Here is a 21,720-nt window from a genome sequence, read left to right on the forward strand (position 1 = left end):
TTTTTTTTTTTTTGTAGAACGCTTTGGATTTGACAGCCCCAGCCAGCGACGTTTTATTGAAGAATAGATTAAAATCTTGGTTCCAATTGTCCGGGCATCCGGATGGTTTTGCTCCTGCTGGGCCTGGAACAGTTTGGAAGAGAAAAACTGGTGGTGCGGAGAATACGGAGAGAATCGTTTACGAAGCCCTGAGCAAAGACAACGAACTGCGGGATTGCATCCCGAGGTAAATGAAGCAGTTCAATTGACGATTACTTGTCCCTCAGATAGCTGAAAAATAATACAAGTTAATTATAATTAATGTAATCTTTCGATATACACAGTATGTAATGAGCTCTCGAAAGATATTTATCAGTTTTTTAAATGTTTTATTCGTACATTTTAGATATTATCGCGAGGTGGAGTACAAAGGCGACACGTTCATCGAACTGCAGGATTTACTGTTCGGTTTTAACGATCCGCACGTCATGGACATCAAAATGGGCACGAGAACGTTCCTCGAGTCGGAGGTGTCGAAGACAACCGCTCGGTCAGATCTGTATCAAAAGATGATCGCTGTTGACCCGGACGCTCCGACCGAGCAGGAGCACGAGCAACGTGCCGTGACTAAATTGCGTTACATGCAGTTCCGTGAGCAACAGAGCTCCACCTGTAGTCACGGATTTCGAATCGAGGCTATGAAGTTACCGGGCGGCCCGCCGATCACCGATCTGAAGAAAGTGAAGTCGCATCAGGAAGTGCTCGACACCATGAAACTGTTCCTGGGAACGCGCGAGACCACTCGCGAGAAGCTGCTTGCACGCCTGAAAAATCTTCGCTCGAAGATCGAGATGTCCGAGTACTTTCAAACTCACGAAGTACGTATTCGATGCGTGTAGATTGTTGAAATTGTCGGAATATTCCGCTTTCTTTCGTCTTTCGTCTCTTTTCTAACGTTTTTTAATTAAACTTGAACTTTTTCAGATAATTGGCAGTAGTATTTTCATGATCTACGACAATGATAAAGTTGGCGTTTGGTTAATCGACTTCGCCAAAACACGGGGGTTGCCAAACGGGCACCGAGTAACACACAGGAAACCATGGGAGCAAGGCAACCGCGAGGAAGGTTTTCTGTTTGGTCTCGATAATCTTATTTCTACGATAGAAGAAGTAAATCTATCAAATTCGTAGTTTCCGTATAACAGTCATTTCATTTATGAAATCAACTTACACAAATATTGGTCTCGTCCTAACAATATTTGTATGAATCGATAAACTACACAAAGAATGTTCGATTTTATCATTAGGAAAATTTTGTCACGTTGCAGATGTTTTTTTTTTTTTAATACGATTTACATACTCGGAAATTTCAATATCGATACTATTGTATATAGTTAATTATCATTGGGTCTTGTCAAGAACTAGAACAGACGAGACTGCCTGTAAAATACAAATTGTTTGAATACTTTGAAACAAACGATGATACAAGGTGTAAGATGTTTGAAGCGGAAGACTGCTTGTTATTGCATTTTTTCTATGAAATATTTTTAGTTAAGAGGAGAAATTTTATAAGCGACATTTTACAACATATTTAGTGAGCGTACAAAATTTACATTGATGTACAAATATAGTGTTAATTAAGTGTAATCGTTTAATAATTATTTATAAAGGAAAACTTAGACTAGTTAGATTTATGTTTTGAATAAAATACTCGCTATGACGAACAATTTTGAATAAAAACATCTTATATTGAATTGTTTTGTCGTCTAACTGCCAAGGAACATTTATAATAAAGCATTCGTCTAAAATGTATAAATTACACAAAATATATTTTTATTGTATGTATCAATGTAATTCCCGCTAACATTCGTTTTTCTGCTGATTAATACTGATTGTTACATATTAGGTGATAAATAATAATATAAAACAATATTTAACGATATATACAAACATTTCGAAAAATAAAAGATCTTAATCAAATTTGTATAACTCAATTTCTACTGATATTATGTTTTACATCTATACGATTTTAGTAGAAAATAAAGCATAAATAAATATACACGACGTATTCTTTTTTTATTTCTATCCTAACTTCTATGAATTTTATTCAATAATCTCCTCAATGTCGATAACGGGTTCTTCCAATATATTTTTTGATTTCGAATTGATTATGGATTCGTACCATCGAATTTCGACAGCTGCTAGACACCTCTGCCTACACAAATAATGTTATATTTATGTATTTATGCATAGTTTAGCATATATCATACGTCTCCATACTAACACATCGATTTGATCACTTGGTGGTTTTTTTACAGGATTCCATCCAGAAACTGGTGTTTCATTTGTTACCATTAAACCTCGGATGCAAAACGATAAAGTGACTTTATTTAAATTAGAATCCTGCAAATTTCAGTAGTAATTTTCTATGAGATAAAACATGCAATTTTTACAATTAAACGATAAATAATATACGTACTCGCCATTCAGAATTCAAAACATCCGCTAAACTTAAAATATTTGTACAGACATCCACTTTCTCTATGTCTCTCATGGTATTCAAATAATTTTCTTGAAGAAAATTCAAAAATATTGTTGCCTGTGATTGAAAAAAGGCTGCCAATTCATCAGGATCATGTACAAATTTCCAATTATTTTCAATTTGGATTCCTACAAATTTATTTAATTAAAAAAAGACCAGCAAGTTTTATATTCAAACATTAATAAATATAAAATATCTACTTACTCTTTGGATTAATTACTCGACCGATACCATGAAGAAGTCCTAAGCTTTCTTCTCGAATATTACACTTATTTTCTTGTTCTTCAGGTACTGAATGATATTAATAAAATATGATTTAAAAATTAAATTCATTGTTATAATTGACTGCACATTTACCTTTTAATGAGATGAAAATAAGATTTAACAAAGCATTTCTAATATCTCCTATATTATTTGATAATATCTCATTGACTTTGAGTTGCGAGACGTGTAACATATGCCCAGCAGTTGAATTTAAAATATTAACTATTCTCTTCAATGCATTTTTCATTGCAGTTTGCGTGACAGAATTTACACTATAATACGATGATTGCATATCAAGTATCCAATAAAAAAAGAAAAAATGATGCAAACATGATTACGTTTAGTAACTTACTTAATCAAATCAATGCCAAATTTTTCTCTTATACTAGGAGAAAATAATGTCTGAAGCAATTTTAAACTTCCTCCTTCCGTGCATACAAAGACTATAGGTTCTCTTCCAATTTCAAAATACCTTCTAAAAATTTTGTACGATAACTATATTTCAACGAAGAACACCAAAAAATTAAATAAATAATTGCAATTACCCCAACAGAGAATAAAAACTCTCTTTGTCTTCATAAAAAACATTTGGGAAATCTTTTACAAGAAGTAAACGACTAGAATGATTACTTAAAACTGAACTATATCGAGTAACTCTAATTAAAAATTCTTCAAATTTTTCTCCTTGTCTAGTTATTCTGTCTGAATGAAAGTTTAGAATTATTACGTCATTCTCATTATTATCAGATATTATTAATATTCAAGAGAGAAAGAAATTACTATTTTCAACTATAATCTGATCAATTGGAGTGATCCATTCTGTAATGCTAAAACCATTTTCTTTTGCAAGAACTCTTATGGCTGCTGTTTTTCCACAACCGGATGGACCAGATAAGATTAATATGGCAGGTTTTCCTTTTCTTACTTTGTACTGTAACCAATCTAAAATTTCTCTTTGTTTCTGTCTGCTGACTACTAATTCAGAACTAGTTTGTGGTCCGCAAGCTTCCAGCAATGCAGACAAACTATTGGCATTCTTCTTTTCTGGAATTATATCATATGCACTTGATCTGTCTGAAACACTAGTTTCAGACACTGATGAAATGCTGCATTTAACGTCTGGTGTCTCTTTAATAGATTCACACTCGAATGATGGCATGAACCAGCTACTGTCTTTCTAATAATAAACACACAAATGTATTTAACATTAAAAAAGCGTTTAAATATTAAGGACTAGATAATGAATTTTGTGGAAACATACATACCTTTGAACTTGTCATACTGTAATGGATATGTTCTTATAATATTGTAAATATAGAAATAGTGTGTCAATTTTTTACATTGATTCTAAAAATAATTACAATTCGATTAATTGTATAAATGATTTTAAATAAAAATATAAAAACAAATTTTGCAGTATGTAATTAATTCCATCATTTAAGTAATATTTATCTATTTGCAAAACAGATGGTGCATTCTTTCTTTTCAGATCAGAGTTTTATTTCAAAATTCGAAAATCTTCATGACATCATACGTGTAAAAATTTTGTAATACAAATTTTTTAAAATATATTCTTGTAACGTAAAAATCGCTCAATAGTCGAAAAAGAATAGGTAATGTTATATTTTAAAAATTAATACATGTATTTTTTATATTGGGATATTTATCATATTGGACATATGTAAATTAAACATTTCCCTAAAAAATATTGTCCTATTCAAATATTCAATAATATAATAACAGTATCAAACGCATATATATATTTATTACATACGTATCATAATGCACTTACATATGACAAACGTATAGGTTATAGTGCTGGAAAAAAAGTTGTTTGAAATTGTATTGATACACGAGTAAATAACTAGAAAGATAAATAGGAAAAAAAACGAATAAAAAAACATCGGAATTGTTACCAACAATTGGAATAAAATAATAATTAAAATAGAAAGTAAGAGTGTAAGAAATTTTCAAATTTAAGTGAGAAAATAAATAATATTTACGAGTGAACTCACAAACGCTTAGAAAATAATATTTAATGTTATTTAAGTGAATTTTAAAATAAGTGTCAGTTCATTGACTGTTCCATTCGGTTTTTGATATTGTACAAATACACAATATGAAAATCTTTACTATATTTGAGATCTATATTGCGCCATTTTAGATTTTAAATATTTTTCGGACTTATTTAACTTCATATAGTGGAATTGTATTACTTTATTGATCAATTTGTAAATAACATTTAAAAGAAATTAATTATAATAAATGATTATAATAAATAGATTTGGATCTCTTTTAAACACGTTCAGAAATATGGGAAAGGGGACCAAGTACTATTATGCAGTAGCGAAAGGTCGTAAACCTGGAATTTACAATAGCTGGTAATGCATTTTCACATTTACAAAACTTGTTTTAAATCTATTTCATAAGTATTCTGCTATTTTTGTTAAATAAGGGATGAATGTCAGAGACAAGTACATCACTTCTCTGGACCAGTGTTCAAAAAATTTCAAACAGAAGCAGAAGCGCACAACTTTATTCAGCAAAACACAGCAACAAGTACAAACTGTGATACGAAACGTCCATTAAATGTTAGAACTTCTAAAAGGTATAACAATTTTGATGTCTATCATGCGAAGACACGTATTTTAACTGGAAATTAATTTCAGGCCACGAGTAGAAAGCAATGAAAATACTGATAATAAACGATTATGTTCAGGAAAATTAAAAGTAATAGATTTAGAAGAATGTTCAGAGAAAGTAAGTACTTCTTGTGTAGTTTCGCGCATGATTTTTACGATATTTAAAAAGATTTTTATATATTTAAATCATTATATTATCAATTTTTTTAGAAAACAAGTGGAGGCTTTAATATTGATAGCAATGGTTATGTGAATGTATATACAGATGGTGCATGTAGCTCAAATGGAAACATAAATGCAAACGCTGGTATAGGTGTTTGGTTTGGTGATAATCATCCTCTGTATGTTGCAATACATCTTTCAATTAATGTTCACTGCATGATTCAATGTAAGGGTATTGTTCAAAAATATTCATTGCAGAAACGTGTCAAGAGCAGTTGTTGGCCGGGCAACTAACAACGTGGCAGAAATTCAAGCTGTAACTGCAGCTGTCAAACAAGCGAAGAAAGCAGGCATTAAGAATTTAAAGATTAATACAGACTCCCAGTTTCTCATTTCCTGTATAAATGATTGGATGCCGATATGGAAAGCTAATGGATGGGTCACTTCAAAGAAAACACCCGTTATAAATAAGGTTGAACTGTTAGAAATGGAGGAGGCTTTGAAATCTCTGAATGTGATTTGGGTAAATAATGCATAATTATGTCTTGATATCTTAATTCTATGTTTTATAGGCCACATTGTATACTATATTGTACTTCAATATTTCAGAATCATGTTAATGGTCATGTCGGAATTCATGGTAATGAAATGGCTGATAAATTAGCACGGGCAGGATGTTTAAAATAATATTTAATGTAAACGTCTTTAGATGTTATTTAATAAAGTCCTTAATTATTTATAATATTTTTCAAATTCAATGACGCATTGTATCTTTATTATTATTCTACTTATTGTTATAAAATAACTTGGATTTCAGGAACTTGTAGATTTGATGAAAAATAATATAAAATCACTGAGAGATGTTTCTAATGTAAATGTTTACTTCAGGTATTCTGCGTTATCAGCACTTTGATTCTCTGTTGATTGCTGGCATATTTGCTTCAGAAGGATGTATATATCCTCTGGTGATATTTGGAGTGCCAACAGTTCTATTATAATACTAAAAGAATAATTTCAATAGAATATAATGATTTCATCAATAGAATTACAATGTCATCCTCTAAATTTTTCACCATTAATGAATGTTATACTTATTACACTTGAGTAAATACATGATATAATAATAACTCGTATAAATTTACGCATAAACTCCTGGAACTGCTGAAACTCCTGCCAATTCTGCTAGTGCTATCAATTCAGCTTGATGAGTTTGTGGAAATGTCATTTTTGCAACCAAAGATATATGTATACTAAAAATAATAAGTATTTAACGCTCAATTATTATACTAAAATTTTCTATATTAGTTAGTGTCGGTCATTCAGATACAAAGTAGAATAACTTTGTAATATTAATATAAAAACATATGAGCAAGGTATAAATATAAACATAGACAAAGTATATACATACCTCGATTGTAGGTCCAATTGAAACTAAGAACTGCTCAGAGCACGCGACATACGTCTATCCTTGTCTCACATTTAGTGCTCTTGTAGCGACCGCTACCTCCGCGCAATTCGAAACAGCGCCACGTACATCCGCTAAGACCGTCGCAAAGTGCGTTTCCAATAAAGCAGCCAGCGACATCGTTTTTATAGTAAAAATAAAAAACTCGGGAAAACAGGAAAAACGCGGGAAAAGAGTTTTCCCCCTCTTTGCAAGCCGAGGTTATAAAACCGGGTTGCGAAGAGGAAAAGGCCTTCTATTTCTACTACTATTCCTAGTATATCCACTATCATAAGTACTACTACGTTTGTTCGCTACTAAGGGTAAGAGATTTGTAAGAAATTTGTAAGTGCAATTGTGATAAGAAGCCAAAGATAAAAATATATAAAACTGTTAAAAGAATTACGTGTATAATTTTATGTGAACCTGCGGTAGAATTCTGCCTTACCTACTCCAGGTTCATGTAGCGACCGTTACATCTTCAAAATTTACATTAACGCCATCTACACAATCGTTCTGTCGAAAAGTACGATTTCTGTAAATCGACATCGCAAATTATAAATTGATATTTTATTTATTTTCAGTGAAATTATGTGCAGGGATCGCTACTTTTCATTATTGAAAATGTTGCATTTTACGGATATAGTCGGTCACACTACTGATCGTTTATACAAAATAAATGAAGTAGTGGAAATGTTGCGAACATCATTTAACAATACATTTCAGCTATACCAACGATTATGTATAGACGAAAGTCTGCTCTTCTACAAAGGCTGTCTGTCGTTTAAACAGTATATTCCTTCGAAAAAGAAGTAGGTTTGGTATAAAGTCATTCCTTCTTTGTGATTGTCAAACAGGTTATGTACAAGATATAATCATTTATTGTGGGGCTAGTACTACTGTAGCTACCGAATACCAACATGTTGGAAAGCCAGGGAACATTGTAATGTCGCTTTTGCAACCTTTTCTAAACAAAGGCCATACTGTTTATCTGGACAACTGGTTTTCCAGTCCCACATTGTTTATCCTACTCCACGAAAAAGGTACGAACGCTCGTGCAAAGAAGACGGAAAGATATGCCTAAGATAACTGATAAATTGAAAAAAAGGGGAGGCAGTGTTCCGCTCATCTGAAAATCTATTGGCTATGAAATGGTCTGATAGAAATGAATTTTATATGCTTTCCACTATTCATACCGCAGAATCTGCACAAGTACCTAAAAAGTCAAGAAAAAATGAATTTATTCTAAAGCCGAAATGCGTAATAGATTATAACAATTCAATGGCTGCAATCGATAAATCTGACATGGTGATAAATACTGTTGATGTAACTCGCAAAAGTTTAAAATGGTATCGCAAATACTTTTTCCACTTGATAGATATTTGCATGTGGAACGCTTATTGCCTATATAAGGACACAACAAAAAAACAAATCTCAATGGCAAAATTTCACCTTCAGTTGATTAAGGAAATATTACAAGAATCATGAATATCATCGGTCAGGAAGTAATTATCCCATAAGGCTCACAGGGAGACATTTTCCTTCAATATACCATTCGAGGAAAAAAAATCGAAAACGAAGATGCGTTATATGTGTGGCCGGAGGCGTGAATCCATGTATCAGTGTGAACACTGTAATGTGGGCTTGTGCGTTTCCTCTTGTTTCGAAAACTATCACACCAAGTTACACTATTAGTTTTGTTATTTAGTTTAATTTTGTGTATTAGAACATATTATTTATATCAATGCCAATTACTTTAATTAATGTACCGTGAAGAAATAGGTTTTAGATTTTAAAACGAAAGGGTTAAAAAGGACCGGGGAGTGGACTCTCACGGAATGCATGAGATTTTACAGAAATAATGAAAATACATGGAAATACGATTAAAAACTTTATTTTGGTTTTGCTTCATAATTGGGAAAAATATATATAATGTTGTGTGTACCTGTAGGAACTTTGGACTACAGATTATACCTGGGACAATTGTCGTTTAGGTAACATGCTAATTTAAAAAAAAAGAGAGAGAGAGAAGGAACAAAGAAAAAATAAACCCAAAACGTGTTAAATATGTTACCAACGAACGAGTCGCGAGAGAAAAGAAATAGCTTAAACCTACGCTAAGACTAACTTCATTAAATATAGTCGATTTAACATCGTTAAATCTAAATTTATACGTTGGTAACAAACGTAGTACAAAATATGATAATTGATACGCATTTTTAGGTGCTTCTCGAAAAATGAACGCGATAAGACATATGAGAAGAGCTGAAATATTCGTGAATATGCCTCGCACTCTAAATACCAAATGCGACGATTGTTCCGATGTAACGAACAAGGCGTAATTAGCTTCTTATACAAAATGAAAGGGAACGAAATAAAAGTAAAAGTGAAACAAAGAGAACGCGGTTGTAAGAACGCTCGAGTTTGTTCAACACAAAACTCGCTACGAAACGAATTTTACGCATGGCACACGGTTAACCAACTTTTTCAAAATTTGACGCTGAGTAACCCTGCTAACACGTGTATAAAATTATATACAGCATCGCGAGATACAAGTTTTGTGCTTTGTTCCTCGTTACAAGCGTACGTGCCAGATATTCCCGACTTGCTTTCTTTTTTTTCCTCTTGTTTTGAAAAGAAAAAAATTGAAAAATTTTCGACCGGTGTACACGTACGTCATGCGATTGGTTACGATCTAAGAAAAAAAAAAAAAAAAAAATTATACCTGACATACGAAGATGTTACGAATGTTTATTAACCAACGTGGACAATTCTTCCTATTACATTAGAAATCCCACGAGATTTGCCATTTGGAAGATATATATTAAATGCTTAATTTCTCAGCAGGGTTAATATCCTCTATTTCGTCTCGGTGAAGACTCACGATCGTTCGGTACTGATAGCGAATAAAAGCAACGCGGTGATTACAGTGAAGCAACGATCGTTTTTAACACGAATCCTAAATCTTCCCTCGTCGAAGTGCCTAAAGTCTCAAGTTCTTTTACTCTCGTCGTAAATACTCATTTTTTTTTTTTTTTTTCGTGAGAAGCGCCATCAATTTGGCAATTCTCATTTCTCCTTTTTCTTCGTGAAATAAAACTTATTCTTTACAGAGTAAACATATTTAGAAAGTCCTTAAAAATATACGCTGCTCTCTTAATGTTTTTTTTTCCATTCCTTTCATCGTACCCAAAACGCATATTCTTGGCGGTTTTTTTTTTTTTTTTTTGACTAGATTCATTCAAAGTTAAAAGGGTATTTAACCTGATAATACGATTAGATTAATATATGCTCGCTTCCTTCTTAACCAGAACACATTTCCGAATGCTCGTCCCAAGCAGCAACCTAAAATTATTAATTTTGTCAGTAACATAATCGAATCTCGTTATTAGACAATTTTTTTTTTTTTTTTTTTTTTTTTTTAAAAAAAAGACAACCTCTTACTTGACATTCGCGACTACAATACCACTGATGACCGCAGCCAGCACATACGAACTGTGCTAGACGGTCGTGACATCCTTGGCATCGTGGAGGACTTTCTCTATCCTCTCTGGCATCCCTACCGCTTGAAGAAATACGAGTCTCTCTATCTTCGATTACTGCCGACTCCTCTTCGACATCCTCCTATAAACGAAAATATTGAAAAATATATATATGTATATGTATTTCTAAAAATAAATATCGAAAATATTCGAACACTTACAACGTGAGATTGAACCGGAGTGTTGATCACCGGTGTTATCGTTATTTCAGTTCGAGCCTGAAAGTATTAGCCACAGTATTAGCATTGTTACAACATATCAGCCCGATCTGTGTGATACGAACTACTGGGTGTCGAAAATTATGAAAAAGAAAAGAAACAGAATGAAATACCTTGGAAGAAGATAGGAGGTCACTGATAGAAACTGGATTGGAGCCTTGATATGTCTGCAAAAGGTGCTGGGTTGTCGCACTTTGCTGCGGTATAGACGCGGCTGTGGGTGCATTCCTTTCTCTTTCAGGTGCGGTGAGTAATCTAGCTAAAGTAGGTGAAAATGTAGTAGGTCTCGGAGATTGTGATTTCGTGAGAATCCCGTGAAGCAATGAACCGCTCTGCTGAGGTGGGGTATTCTGCGGTGCTGGGGATGGCGCGACAGGGTGAAGCGTTACATCCGGGTAATTTTGAGGCGTTTTTACGGGTTCGCCTGTAACAGTTTTGCACGAGGATGGCCGAATTATTCACCTGATACTCGAAATTCATTAAAGAGAGTTATTTATTCGATATACGTCTTACATGCAAGTTCACGTACCTTGCTGTTGGCTCAATTTGGCAAACTGCACAAGTACATCTTTGAAGCTCATAGAGTTGTTCGGATCGACCGTGTTCGAGTTGCTTTTACAAGAGTCTGTACTAGACGGCCTTGAATCGACGTTGTGACCTGTCTCGACCATGGCTCCACCAGCTCCGAGGCCGACGTTCACCGAATTTCTCATTCTTCGACCCCTGCAATGATTAGTAATCAAGCAATGTTTATCACTCAATTTCACAAGAACGAAGAAAGAATCTTCTGTTACAGAAAATTTGAAATCCTCACGCAAATTCTGTTCAAGGATAAAGTAGTTAATTGTATTGTCCTCTGACTCATATTAACGCATCCTGGTCTGTTGCTTACCTGCGCGGTACCGTTTCGGGATGCCTCAGTCTGTAATCAGCGATAATAGATCTAACGTCGACGATCGCACCTTGTCGACCTTCACCGATTTGCCTGTTCTCTGGACTGAGCGCCTCTGTCTGTTTCCGACCGTTCTCTCCTCTCTCTTGTTTAGGCGGTGTCGACTGACGCTGCGACGTCTGCTTCGCGCTCTTCTCCCTCTTGAAAGCTGGCGAATCCTGAGAACTCTCTTCAGGCAGATCCTCCTTGGAGCTGAAGCTCAGTTTCTCTTTGGACACGGGGGTAGTGTTGCCGCTGCTTTCCCATTCGGGACCCAGCGTCAAACTGGCTGGTGGCAATGTGTCTGCCAATTGTCCATTGCCCTCCATGAATCCCATGACTTGCCTCCGTCTCTCAATCCTCAGGTACGCTTCTTCCTTCAACTTTCTCATGCTCAGAATCTCGTTCCATTCCATTTCTTTGGCACGTGCTAACTCGTCTAATGCCTGTGTTTGCAAAGAACAAGAAAATGGATATTATCGGTATGCTAATAGTCGGGTACTTGATAGATAGAAACATAACATTTATTCAATATCCTCTAGAAATAGAATTGAAACTATGCGCACATATTGGCAAGCGATTTTGAAATTGTTTGAAAAACGTTAGGTCTAATCAAGAAAACAACTAAAAACAGACTGAATTACACTATACTATACTATAAAAGACTATAGATGTATTATATAAAGTATATATATATATAGTCTGTTTTTATGATATACTACTTTATTATATAGTATGCTATAAAACTATATATAACTATAATTATAATATAATATTAACACTCTAAAATTATATATATATATATATACTATAAAAATAGACTATACTATACTATACTATAAATACATAATATATATACACTTTATATATATATTTATATTTATTATTTATATTTATAGTACAATACATATATATATATATATATATAGTCTGCTTTTAAGTTGCTTTTATATATATATAGGGTGGCCACTGAAAAACTGAAGAGTTTGAAAAATTCATAAAAAAAAAAATTTCACTCCATAAAAATTCACACATAATAATGAAAGTAGATCCGTCAATTATATTTCCAAATAAAATAATAAAAAACTTGTAAAAGTTACTTTTGGTTTCATATCATGAAAATCTTTCAGTGACCACCCTGTGTAATCTCGGTGGCCACTCTATATATATATATATATATATATATATATATATATAATATTTACCTGGACTTCAGCTCGAAGTTGATCAGCCCTGGCAGCGAGTTCCTCCGCGGTAACTTTTTCACAGCCGACCAAAGACGAGATGTACTGTTCCCTCTGCTCTATGCAGAACTTCTTCGGCGTGGAGTTTCCGTTCGACGACAACTGCCCGTCCGTCAACTTTCGCTTCCTGCCGCCGCCCTCCGTTTCCGATTTCGCGCCACGCGACGCCACAGGCTTCTGCTGCATCGTCTCCGATGAGGATAGATTCTTGCCGGTCACTTCCGGCTCCGAGTCGCAGAGAGACTCCTTCTTTATCGGCGCTGATCGGAGACACTCAATGGTGGCCGGCGCGGCGGCGGTCTCCTCCGGGAGAGCCGCCCCGTTCTGCTGATTCTGTGGGACTTTCGGCGAGGCCCTCGACGAGTCATCGTCCCTCGTCTTCTCCGTCGAGTCGTCCACCTTCTTCCCGTTTCCAGCCGCGCCCTCCATTGCGTGCATCTTGTTCAAGCTGCAAACAAACGTGTTTTCTCCCGTAAACAAACAGTTTCTTCATTGCGGCTCCTCCTCGCCTGGAGGAGCTGGCCTTGCGCTAAAACCGTATCACACGCTTAACTGTTATGCGTGTTATTTTCATATGATAATTCTTTAACCTTTTCTGTTTAAATTAATAAAGGAGTATGTATGTATGTATGGGATCGTTTTAGAATCGTAACTGAAGTTCCATTTCCGCTAAAAACTGTGCGCTATTTTTATTACACGAAATTGCAACAAGTTTCTCAGTTTTAAGTATACCGAAGCATAACCCAGGCAAAACAAATAATACATTTATTACTTCTTAGTAATTTCTATCCAGTGACATACCGACGAATTAAAAAAAGGAGACAAATTATTGTATACGGTTCGGTCACTCGTTATGGTCCGCGAGTCCAGTTTACTAGCGCAAGAAGTTGAGGGCACTTCGAGAATATTTGGTTCAAAATTGCAACATTTTCTCAGTTTTAAGTATATTTAAGTGTAACCGAGGCAAAACAAATAATAAATTTATTGCTTCTTAGTAATTTCTATCCAGTGATATATCGATGAATAAAAAACGGTTCGGTCACTCGTTATGGTCCGCGAGTCCAGTTACTAGCGCAAGAAGTTAAGCGCACTTCGAGAATATTTGGTTCAAAATTGCAACATTTTTTCAGTTTTAAGTATATTTAAGTGTAACCGAGGCAAAACAAATAATAAATTTATTGCTTCTTAGTAATTTCTATCCAGTGATATATCGATGAATGAAAAACGGTTCGGTCACTCGTTATGGTCCGCGAACCAGTTACTAGCGCAAGAAGTTGAGCGCACTTCGAGAATATTTGGTTCAAAATTGCAACATTTTCTCAGTTTTAAGTATATTTAAATGTAACCGAGGCGAAACAAATAATAAATTTATTAGTTCTTAGTAATTTCTATCCAGCGACATGTCGATGAATTAAAAAAAGAAGACGAATTATTATATACGGTTGGGTCACTCGTTATGGTCCGCGAACCAGTTACTAGCGCAAGAGGTTAACCTTATCTGTTATAATGTTATTAATAAGAGAGCTTGCAATGTCAAATTAAACCTTGCACTGATAATTAAATAATACTCGAGTTTCCAGAGTTCTCTTACTGCTTTTCTCCGATGGTATTTATTTGAAATTGATCGCAGAACAAAATTATTATTGCTTCGACTTCGAATATCATTCGCGTCGCAACGACGATGACACTTGATAAATTCCGCTTTGCAACGTTGGCGTCAACCTTGCGTAGAAAATAATTGTCATTGAGTTGAAGGATGTCTAACGCGGAAAAAAAAAAAAAAAAGAAAAAAGAAAAAAGAAAAAGAAAAAACGTCCGATACGCATCTGTATTATACAAATCGACTAACACTGCAATTAGTCGAGTTGCGTAAAGGACTCTTAACAAGCGAGCGCAACGAATACGTTCTATCTTCGTTACGGCAATAATTACAATAATTACAAATTATTCACCAGTGTTCGAAATAAATAAACAAAATTACAATTGCGCTGAAACATTGTCCATCCGGCGAAACATTTGCAATGTTCGCAACTGCGCGCCTTCGATCGATATTCGGACGAGCGCGTGAAAAGTGGGGTCCCGCTCCCACGACGAAGATGACCCACACCGGTGGTCTTCGTGTGACGCGCGTGCATGGCCGTTCGCGTTCTGCGTTTTACCCTCGGCAAGAGGCAGGCAGGCACACGCTTACACGCGCACTACTAGAATAGAAGGTGACCACACGGTGGGGTTAACGCTTTCGCGCCTCCTATGCGCTTCGCTGCCTGCTTCTGAAGAGAGAAACACCGCTCCTCCACCGCAGGAACATATTTATTCTCTGTGCTTTCACTCGCACAGAAAAGAAAAGATTACCCTCCGAGATCACCCCCAAGATGTCAGAAACGTTGTTTTGAATTCGACCTTAAAAGCGAAATTAAAATTACTCGTACGTTCTTGCTTTCTCTCTAGATCGGGGCTAGAAGAACGCGAGGCACACTTTTAAATAGCAAAGCTCGACAGCTTTTACTAATATATGAATGTCTTTTGGCGTAACACGACAAAGTAGTCGAGTAAATAGTACCGACACCGTGTTAAAAGATGAATGAACGAATCAATTGTAATTGTAAAACGAGAATAGAGACGATAGAACATCGTCCAAAATTCGAGGCTACGCCTGTGTCTCTGGTACGGGAGACGCGGTGTGCTTGTGTGATCGTTCGCGAGAGAGGGGAAGAGGGGGAGACGGGGGAAGATTGCACGTGAGAGAGGGAGACAAAACGGCGGAGAGAGAGAGAGAGAGAGAAAGAGAGAGAGAGAGAGGACAAAAGAGAGGGAAAACGAAGTTCGTTGCACCCGCTCGCGTTCACTGCACTTTATAGACGCGGATATAGGTTTCGCGGTACCAATTCTGAAAAGTGAGCGCTTCCTCGAGTCGTCAGAACCATCGATCGAAATAAAAAGTATCACACCGTCGATCCTAACTCGTTCGGTCGACACGCCACGTGCTAATTTAGTTGAGCGAGTGGGGCTCAGTTTGTCAAGAGAGTACGAACGATTCTTTTCTATTTCTCTCCTCGAATGCCGATACGCGTTTACAATAAAATTCAATTCGATCGATATGGTAGATTTTACGTAGCAAAAACTGAGATTTTTACTCAATCGGTAACAATATGCATCTTTAATAAAATCTAGCTTTCAAGTGTGCAAAAATTCCTCAGGTATGCACAATTGCAAACACACACACACATATATATTATATATTATATATTACAAAACTTGAAAGTATAATTTAGGCTATGACGCTCGTTTCACTGTTATTTTCTCGTGCATTCTTTTTTTTCCAGAGAGAATGTAACAGGTGGTTACTGGCTGTATTGACTTTCGTTTTCGGTATTTGTGATGTGCCCGCCAATAATCGAACAGCGTCCTCTTCAACGATAAAAAAAAAAAACGTTCGTGAATTTTTACAAATGATACCGCGATGTTCTCGTTTGAAACAGTCGAAGAGAAACGCTGCCTATATTCGATAATAATATTACTGAGTCGAACGTCGATTCATTGTTAATCCCGGTTTTTAAATGGTAGGTGACGAATGAATCATTGCTTCGACGCTTTCACAAACCTTTCAATTTTCGAGAACAATAGATATCTTCATTGACCGATGACTAACACTGTACAATTTTGTAGAAAATAATAAACTGCGAGCAACGGCATTCAATTCCAATTACATCTGGAAGTAGTTCCAAATGTACCCACCAACGCTTTATTTTGTCGTTACACCGAGGAATAGTGGAACACAACCATTGTCATGGTTACCGACGTTAAACGCATTGTTTCGAATCGGCGAAAGTTAGGAAATAATAATAATAACGCGGTAGGGAAACAAGTTACCGCTACGCTGCACTGACAAAAGACTCGCAATTCATTTGGTTGTCGTAGTTCTTGCGCTTTCCTCGGCTTTGCAATAAAGCGTAGGTCTGTTTAGTTGTAGCGATAGCGAAAGCGAAGGAGAAAGCGAAACCGGCCGGTAAAACGGTAATTTAGATCTCCTGGATGAATGAAAAATTAATTCAAAGATGAAACAGGGAATGCAAATTTGAGTTCGTTAACGATACAAGTACACGCTACGTTTAAGAGTCTCTCTTTTTTTTCACACGGTAAATGCAAAGGAGTGTTGGCAGGATTGATATCGATCGCGTGATAGAATATCGATGTTTAAGAAAACACGTGATTTTGCAGAAAACTACATGTACGATGTTGTTCAGGAAAACACGTGATTCTGCAGAAAACTACATGTACGATATTGTCGAAGAAAACACGTGATTTTGCAGAAAACTACATGTACGATGTTGTTCCATTGTGAATCGCACAGGGTTTGAATCGTGACGCAGGAGTGAAAGATCAACGTTTTCTTTATAAATAACTCTACGCAACCAACGCGGTATATATCCCTCGTACCAGCGTTGTATGATAATCACTCATCGTGAATCAAGATGAAACACGAGCTGTAACTGGTTCCTATATCGGTCACGAGAATAGTAACTTTCACAAAAATTACGATCCTAAGAAGAGGAGAATAGTCGCGTCGGCAATTATTTCGTAGACGATCGTTTCGTTCGCGCAAATTCTCAGTTGGATTGTCGCGTTGAATTTTACGAAACAACAACAACAACAACAACAACAACAACAATTGGTATAGGATGAAATCGTCCACGACCACGTTTGAAGATTGAAGTTACGTTTTGCAAAGCAAACGTTGATCTACGTACGTTGGACGCGTATGTCGGGAAAGTTGTTTCGGCAGATTGTTTCACATGTTTTTGAGAACAACCCCCGCGAGATCGAGAAGAGATGAGGTTGTGTCGGCGACAGAAGAGGAAAGAAGAAAAGATATGAAACTCTCGCTCGCCAGGAACTACTGTTGACACACAGAGGTATTATCAAGTGGTATAAACAGACGTCGTGTGCACCGTTCCGCACTCCACTTGCACTTTTCACCGCTCGCGTTGCCGCTCTCTCGCGATCCTTTCTTCAGCCCCCCTACACCCCGGAGATGGCCGGACGTAGTCGATCGGAGCCGATCGCGGCCAATCGTCCGCAGCCTCGCGTCTTTGCACTCCGCGGAACACGAAGCTCGCCACTTTGCCACTCACTGTCACTCAGACGCACCGGAACGGTGCGATAGAACCGGACAAAGGTCGTCAAATAAGAAACAAACTTTCGACACAACGGAGAATCGGGGGTCACGTTCGAAACGAGAAAAAATCGAGCACCACGGTGTTACACCACAGCGTAACCTTTTTCATCGCTTTCTCCGCGGCGAGACGAAGCCGCGGACTTCTTCTACCAGGCACTGGCACGAGTTTCACGGACGAGAGAGAAAGAGAGAGAGTTCTATGACCGTGCGGGGAACCGCTAGCGCGCTACACACGCTTCTCGTCGAACGTCCAAGTTGTTTTCGCGCATTTACGGTTAAGGAACGAAGGACGTCTAACCGACTGTGACTCGCGCGCGCGCGCGCGCGTGAGCACGACACGACGTGCAAACACACCAACAACACGTACAGAAGTCGAAACGATAAGGACGGATGATCGTGGAAATGTAGAAGATACAGGGAGAGAGGGAGAGAGCGAGCGGAGTGCAGCCAGCAGCAGGTCGACCGGCTTAGGTGGGGTTTGCAGCGCGGTTTAATGCGGCGGCTCGAGGGGGGCGAGCAGATAGAAGCGCGCGCGTGTGCGTCCGCGCCTAGATTGGGCTAGGTTAGGTTGGGTTAAACGCTTGCCAGGGAACCTTGCAGCAGCGTCCTACTTCTTCTTCGCGAGCGAGCGCGCGCTTTCGTCCTCCGTCTCCTCCTACTGTGTTCTCTACATACTATGTACACCTCCTCCACTGTGTTTTATTCGAGATTGTTATTGCCGGGTATATAATCCTATTTAAACATTGTCGCTCGCGTGCACGATTAAAACGCGATACCTCCCCACCAGGGGGGAGGAGAAATAAGAGAATTTTTCCTACTTTCTGCGCTCGCGCTTTGTGCCGTGAAAAGAAGAAGAAGAAGAAGAAGAAGAAGAAGAAGAAGAAGCGCGGAATAGTGAAATTAAATCGTTAAATCGGATACTTTTTTTTTTACTTTACTGTTTTCTAACTTTTTAGTCAGATTGCAGGTCTTCGAATGTCTACGAAGGCTAATGTCTCCAGACTTCGTCATTACGGGGAACGTACAACTGATACGTTAGTTATAATTGTAACGATAATACTAATTTCCTCCGATTGCATGCACAGGAAACGGAGATTACGCGTAACCGGCAAGGTTGTTGCGCGCAATATAAATACAAAAGTAAATCGTCTGAAGAAACGAGTTGCTTCCTATTTTTCGTCGAGAAAACTTCGGCGCAACTTTCCTTTTTTTTTTCTTCGGGGGCAAAGAAACGCGAGGAGCAAACGTCGCCGTTTTAAATTTGTAAATTGGAACAGTAATCGACACAGGCCGACGTAAGCAACACACACGATCTACGGAAAGACACGCCGGAAAGGTCGACTTCGCCGGCGACAAGTGGGGGAAGAATACGAAGAAGGAAACCTCTCTGCACCGCTCAAAGTCGCCATTATTATTGACATCGAATGGTTACGAGACAGAGAAAGAGAAAGAGAGACGGCTCAGCTTTTTTTCTCATTCTCGAACACGCTGGAAAGACTTTCTACTCTAGGGGAATAGAAAAAATACAGAAAGAAAAAGGACCTTCTGCGTCGACCTTCGCTTTTGTCGCGAAATTATCGTTCGTCGGCTGGTACATTTCAGTGCCTTGAGAGGTTAGAGAGAAGCCATACAGAGGCTCTACAAGGTGGAAGAAAAACCTACTTTGTTTCTCTTCTCTTCTGTTCTAAGAATTTTATTAGAAAGTGGTAAAAACAGATTCCTTGCAAGTAAATACATGTCTACACGTTCAAGAGACACATATAACGTTAGATACCACAGAATAACTAACTTCTGGATACTAGTTTTAAGTTATTGGTATGAGTGAGATGGATGAATGTATGGGAGAGTGAAAACTGTCTGTCGACTGTGAGAGTTTGAAGAGGAAAGAACAAAGCGGTTACAGAGAAATTTATACAGAGTTACTAGTGCAAAATTTCATTTTTTGTTTATACATATATATATATATATATATATATAAATGTATTACAAACAAAAAATGAAATTTTGCACTAATAACGCTCTGTATAAATTTCTCTGTAACCACTTTTCCTCTTCAAACTCACAGTCGACAGATATTAGGTATTAATGTATTAAAGGTATTAATGTTTTGTGGATAGAAAATAAATTTGTCTCCTTTTATAGAATATACATATACATATACATATACATATACATATACATATATATATATATATATATATATGTATATTAGGTATTAATGTTTTGTAGATAGAAAATAAATTTGTCTTCTTTTATAGAATATTTATATTCTATTTTATATTCTAATAAAATAAATAATATTCTATAAAAGAAGACAAATTTATTTTCTATCCACAAAACATTAATACTTGCAAAACCAGAAATCCAACACACATAATAACAGAGATCTCTAAATTTTAAGCACGGTCGTTTAAACTGTTCAAAAAACAGATTAAACTTGACAGCAGCTTAACAGCTTTTCATCCATCGTGAAATACCAATGGTTAAAATTTATCCACCACGGCAAATATACCAAAACAATGATGACTTTGTTAGCCAGCACGTACTTGTGGTGTAAAACTCGATCAAATCGTGAAACGTGTATCGATGAGATTTGTCGAATATTCCTGGGGCATACGAGATGGCGCAGCAAGTGTGAGAAAAACGAGGAAGGAAACGTTTATGCTAGTGAAACTTGCGCTATTATTATTATTGACATCGAACGGTTACGAGAGAGAACGTGCTCTCCCGCTCCGCTCGCGTTCCTCTCGACCTAATTCGCGGACGCTGACGATCGGAGGAGCGCGTTCTCGCCTGCTCGAGGTGTCCCTGAGCGCCAAGGACGTTCTCGAGCGCGTTGGTGAACCATCGTGCGCGCGCGCGCTCGAGGTTCCTCGAAATATTTCACGGAATCAAGCGCGAGTCGAGCTTGAAATCTCTCCTTCCTTTAGAAGGATCTCGTCGTTGCCCTTAAACGAACACTGGCCCGCGAGTTTTTCTTCTTCGCTGTTAATGAGTCACTATTTTTGGCACAGGCTTTTCTTGCCCAACGAAAGGCAAAGAGGTGCCAGGAAAGAAAGAAACCATACACGCGCGATTTGTCATCGAGCGAATTTGTTAATTTTTTTTCTCCCTCCCCGAGCTTACGCGACTTCTTATCGTGAAAACGACTACGAGAGATGGCTGATCTGAGAGAGGATTTTCAGGGCATATTCAACTGGCAAGGTTAGGCGCATTTGCCAGAAAACCAGCCGGTCGTCTCGTCCCTGACCGCGAAGGCCTTTCTCGAACGTCGCTGCATCGGTCAGAGGTTGAATTAGATTATTAAGTCAGGGCTAGATTAGTCCAAAGTTCTGCCATCTCTTCGCCAGTGGCTGCCGTATAATTTCGTTCGATTTCCTTACTTTTGTATAAATAAACGAAACTAAAAGAAAAAAAGAAAAAAATGAATTCTTGGACATAGAGTTTTTTCGGAACCGTTGCACATTCAGAGACTGCGACGATCGATTCCTCAAATTCCATCGTCGAGAAATATAAAAAAAAAAAAAAAAAAAAAAAAAAAAAAAAAAAAAAAAAAAAAAAAAAAAAAAAAAAAAA

General features: G+C 37.1%; 5 protein-coding genes and 1 long non-coding RNA gene across 13 annotated transcripts in view; 3 read left to right on the forward strand and 3 right to left on the reverse strand.

The window, feature by feature from the left end:
- The window catches only part of LOC122530527 (inositol-trisphosphate 3-kinase homolog), a 16,511-nt gene extending 14,473 nt beyond the window's left edge, over positions 1–2,038 (forward strand). For all 3 annotated transcript variants that reach the window (XM_043657573.1, XM_043657571.1, XM_043657572.1), the window contains exons 3-5: positions 18–226; positions 386–857; positions 964–2,038. In XM_043657573.1, the coding sequence (XP_043513508.1) occupies positions 18–226; positions 386–857; positions 964–1,170 (888 nt within the window). In that variant the 3' untranslated portion in view covers positions 1,171–2,038. The remainder of the gene's footprint in view (positions 1–17; positions 227–385; positions 858–963) is intronic.
- Positions 2,039–2,056: 18 nt separating this feature from the next.
- LOC122530526 (cell cycle checkpoint protein RAD17) lies at positions 2,057–4,667 on the reverse strand. Of its 2 annotated transcripts, XM_043657569.1 has the most exons (10): positions 4,578–4,664; positions 4,051–4,132; positions 3,566–3,962; positions 3,331–3,487; positions 3,138–3,260; positions 2,879–3,057; positions 2,726–2,812; positions 2,459–2,649; positions 2,264–2,382; positions 2,057–2,194 (listed from the first exon to the last, which is right to left on the reverse strand). In XM_043657569.1, the coding sequence occupies exons 2-10, from the start codon at positions 4,063–4,065 to the stop codon at positions 2,083–2,085; spliced, it is 1,380 nt and encodes a 459-aa protein (XP_043513504.1). In that variant the 5' UTR covers positions 4,066–4,132; positions 4,578–4,664; the 3' UTR covers positions 2,057–2,082. The 2 variants fall into 2 exon arrangements, with proteins under 2 accessions (XP_043513504.1, XP_043513505.1); XM_043657570.1 differs by lacking the exon at positions 4,051–4,132 and having other exon boundaries at positions 4,578–4,667.
- A 13-nt stretch (positions 4,668–4,680) lies between these two features.
- Positions 4,681–6,347, forward strand: LOC122530528 (ribonuclease H1). 3 transcript variants are annotated; one of them, XM_043657576.1, is made up of 7 exons: positions 4,681–4,736; positions 5,068–5,166; positions 5,241–5,393; positions 5,455–5,545; positions 5,638–5,768; positions 5,848–6,112; positions 6,199–6,347. In XM_043657576.1, the coding sequence occupies exons 2-7, from the start codon at positions 5,099–5,101 to the stop codon at positions 6,274–6,276; spliced, it is 786 nt and encodes a 261-aa protein (XP_043513511.1). In that variant the 5' UTR covers positions 4,681–4,736; positions 5,068–5,098; the 3' UTR covers positions 6,277–6,347. The 3 variants fall into 3 exon arrangements, with proteins under 3 accessions (XP_043513511.1, XP_043513512.1, XP_043513509.1); XM_043657577.1 differs by having other exon boundaries at positions 4,702–4,736; positions 5,086–5,166; XM_043657574.1 differs by lacking the exon at positions 4,681–4,736 and having other exon boundaries at positions 4,940–5,166.
- Positions 6,348–6,450: 103 nt separating this feature from the next.
- Positions 6,451–7,105, reverse strand: LOC122530530. The gene is made up of 3 exons (XM_043657578.1): positions 6,998–7,105; positions 6,732–6,839; positions 6,451–6,589 (listed from the first exon to the last, which is right to left on the reverse strand). The coding sequence occupies exons 2-3, from the start codon at positions 6,812–6,814 to the stop codon at positions 6,469–6,471; spliced, it is 204 nt and encodes a 67-aa protein (XP_043513513.1). The 5' UTR covers positions 6,815–6,839; positions 6,998–7,105; the 3' UTR covers positions 6,451–6,468.
- Positions 7,106–7,121: 16 nt separating this feature from the next.
- Positions 7,122–9,135, forward strand: LOC122530531. The gene is made up of 2 exons (XR_006307028.1): positions 7,122–7,356; positions 7,618–9,135. It is a non-coding gene; the product is annotated as an uncharacterized LOC122530531 (long non-coding RNA).
- Positions 8,912–21,720, reverse strand: part of LOC122530525 (myotubularin-related protein DDB_G0290005-like) — a 42,524-nt gene continuing 29,715 nt past the window's right edge. For all 3 annotated transcript variants that reach the window (XM_043657567.1, XM_043657566.1, XM_043657568.1), the window contains 7 exons: positions 12,930–13,416; positions 11,686–12,170; positions 11,323–11,516; positions 10,907–11,217; positions 10,737–10,793; positions 10,478–10,657; positions 8,912–10,378 (listed from right to left, as the gene is read on the reverse strand). In XM_043657567.1, the coding sequence (XP_043513502.1) occupies positions 10,337–10,378; positions 10,478–10,657; positions 10,737–10,793; positions 10,907–11,217; positions 11,323–11,516; positions 11,686–12,170; positions 12,930–13,416 (1,756 nt within the window). In that variant the 3' untranslated portion in view covers positions 8,912–10,336. The remainder of the gene's footprint in view (positions 10,379–10,477; positions 10,658–10,736; positions 10,794–10,906; positions 11,218–11,322; positions 11,517–11,685; positions 12,171–12,929; positions 13,417–21,720) is intronic.

The sequence above is a fragment of the Frieseomelitta varia genome, unplaced genomic scaffold, assembly GCF_011392965.1.
Source record: "Frieseomelitta varia isolate USP_RPSP 00005682 unplaced genomic scaffold, Fvar_1.2 scaffold_345, whole genome shotgun sequence".
Taxonomy (NCBI): Eukaryota; Metazoa; Arthropoda; class Insecta; order Hymenoptera; family Apidae; genus Frieseomelitta; species Frieseomelitta varia.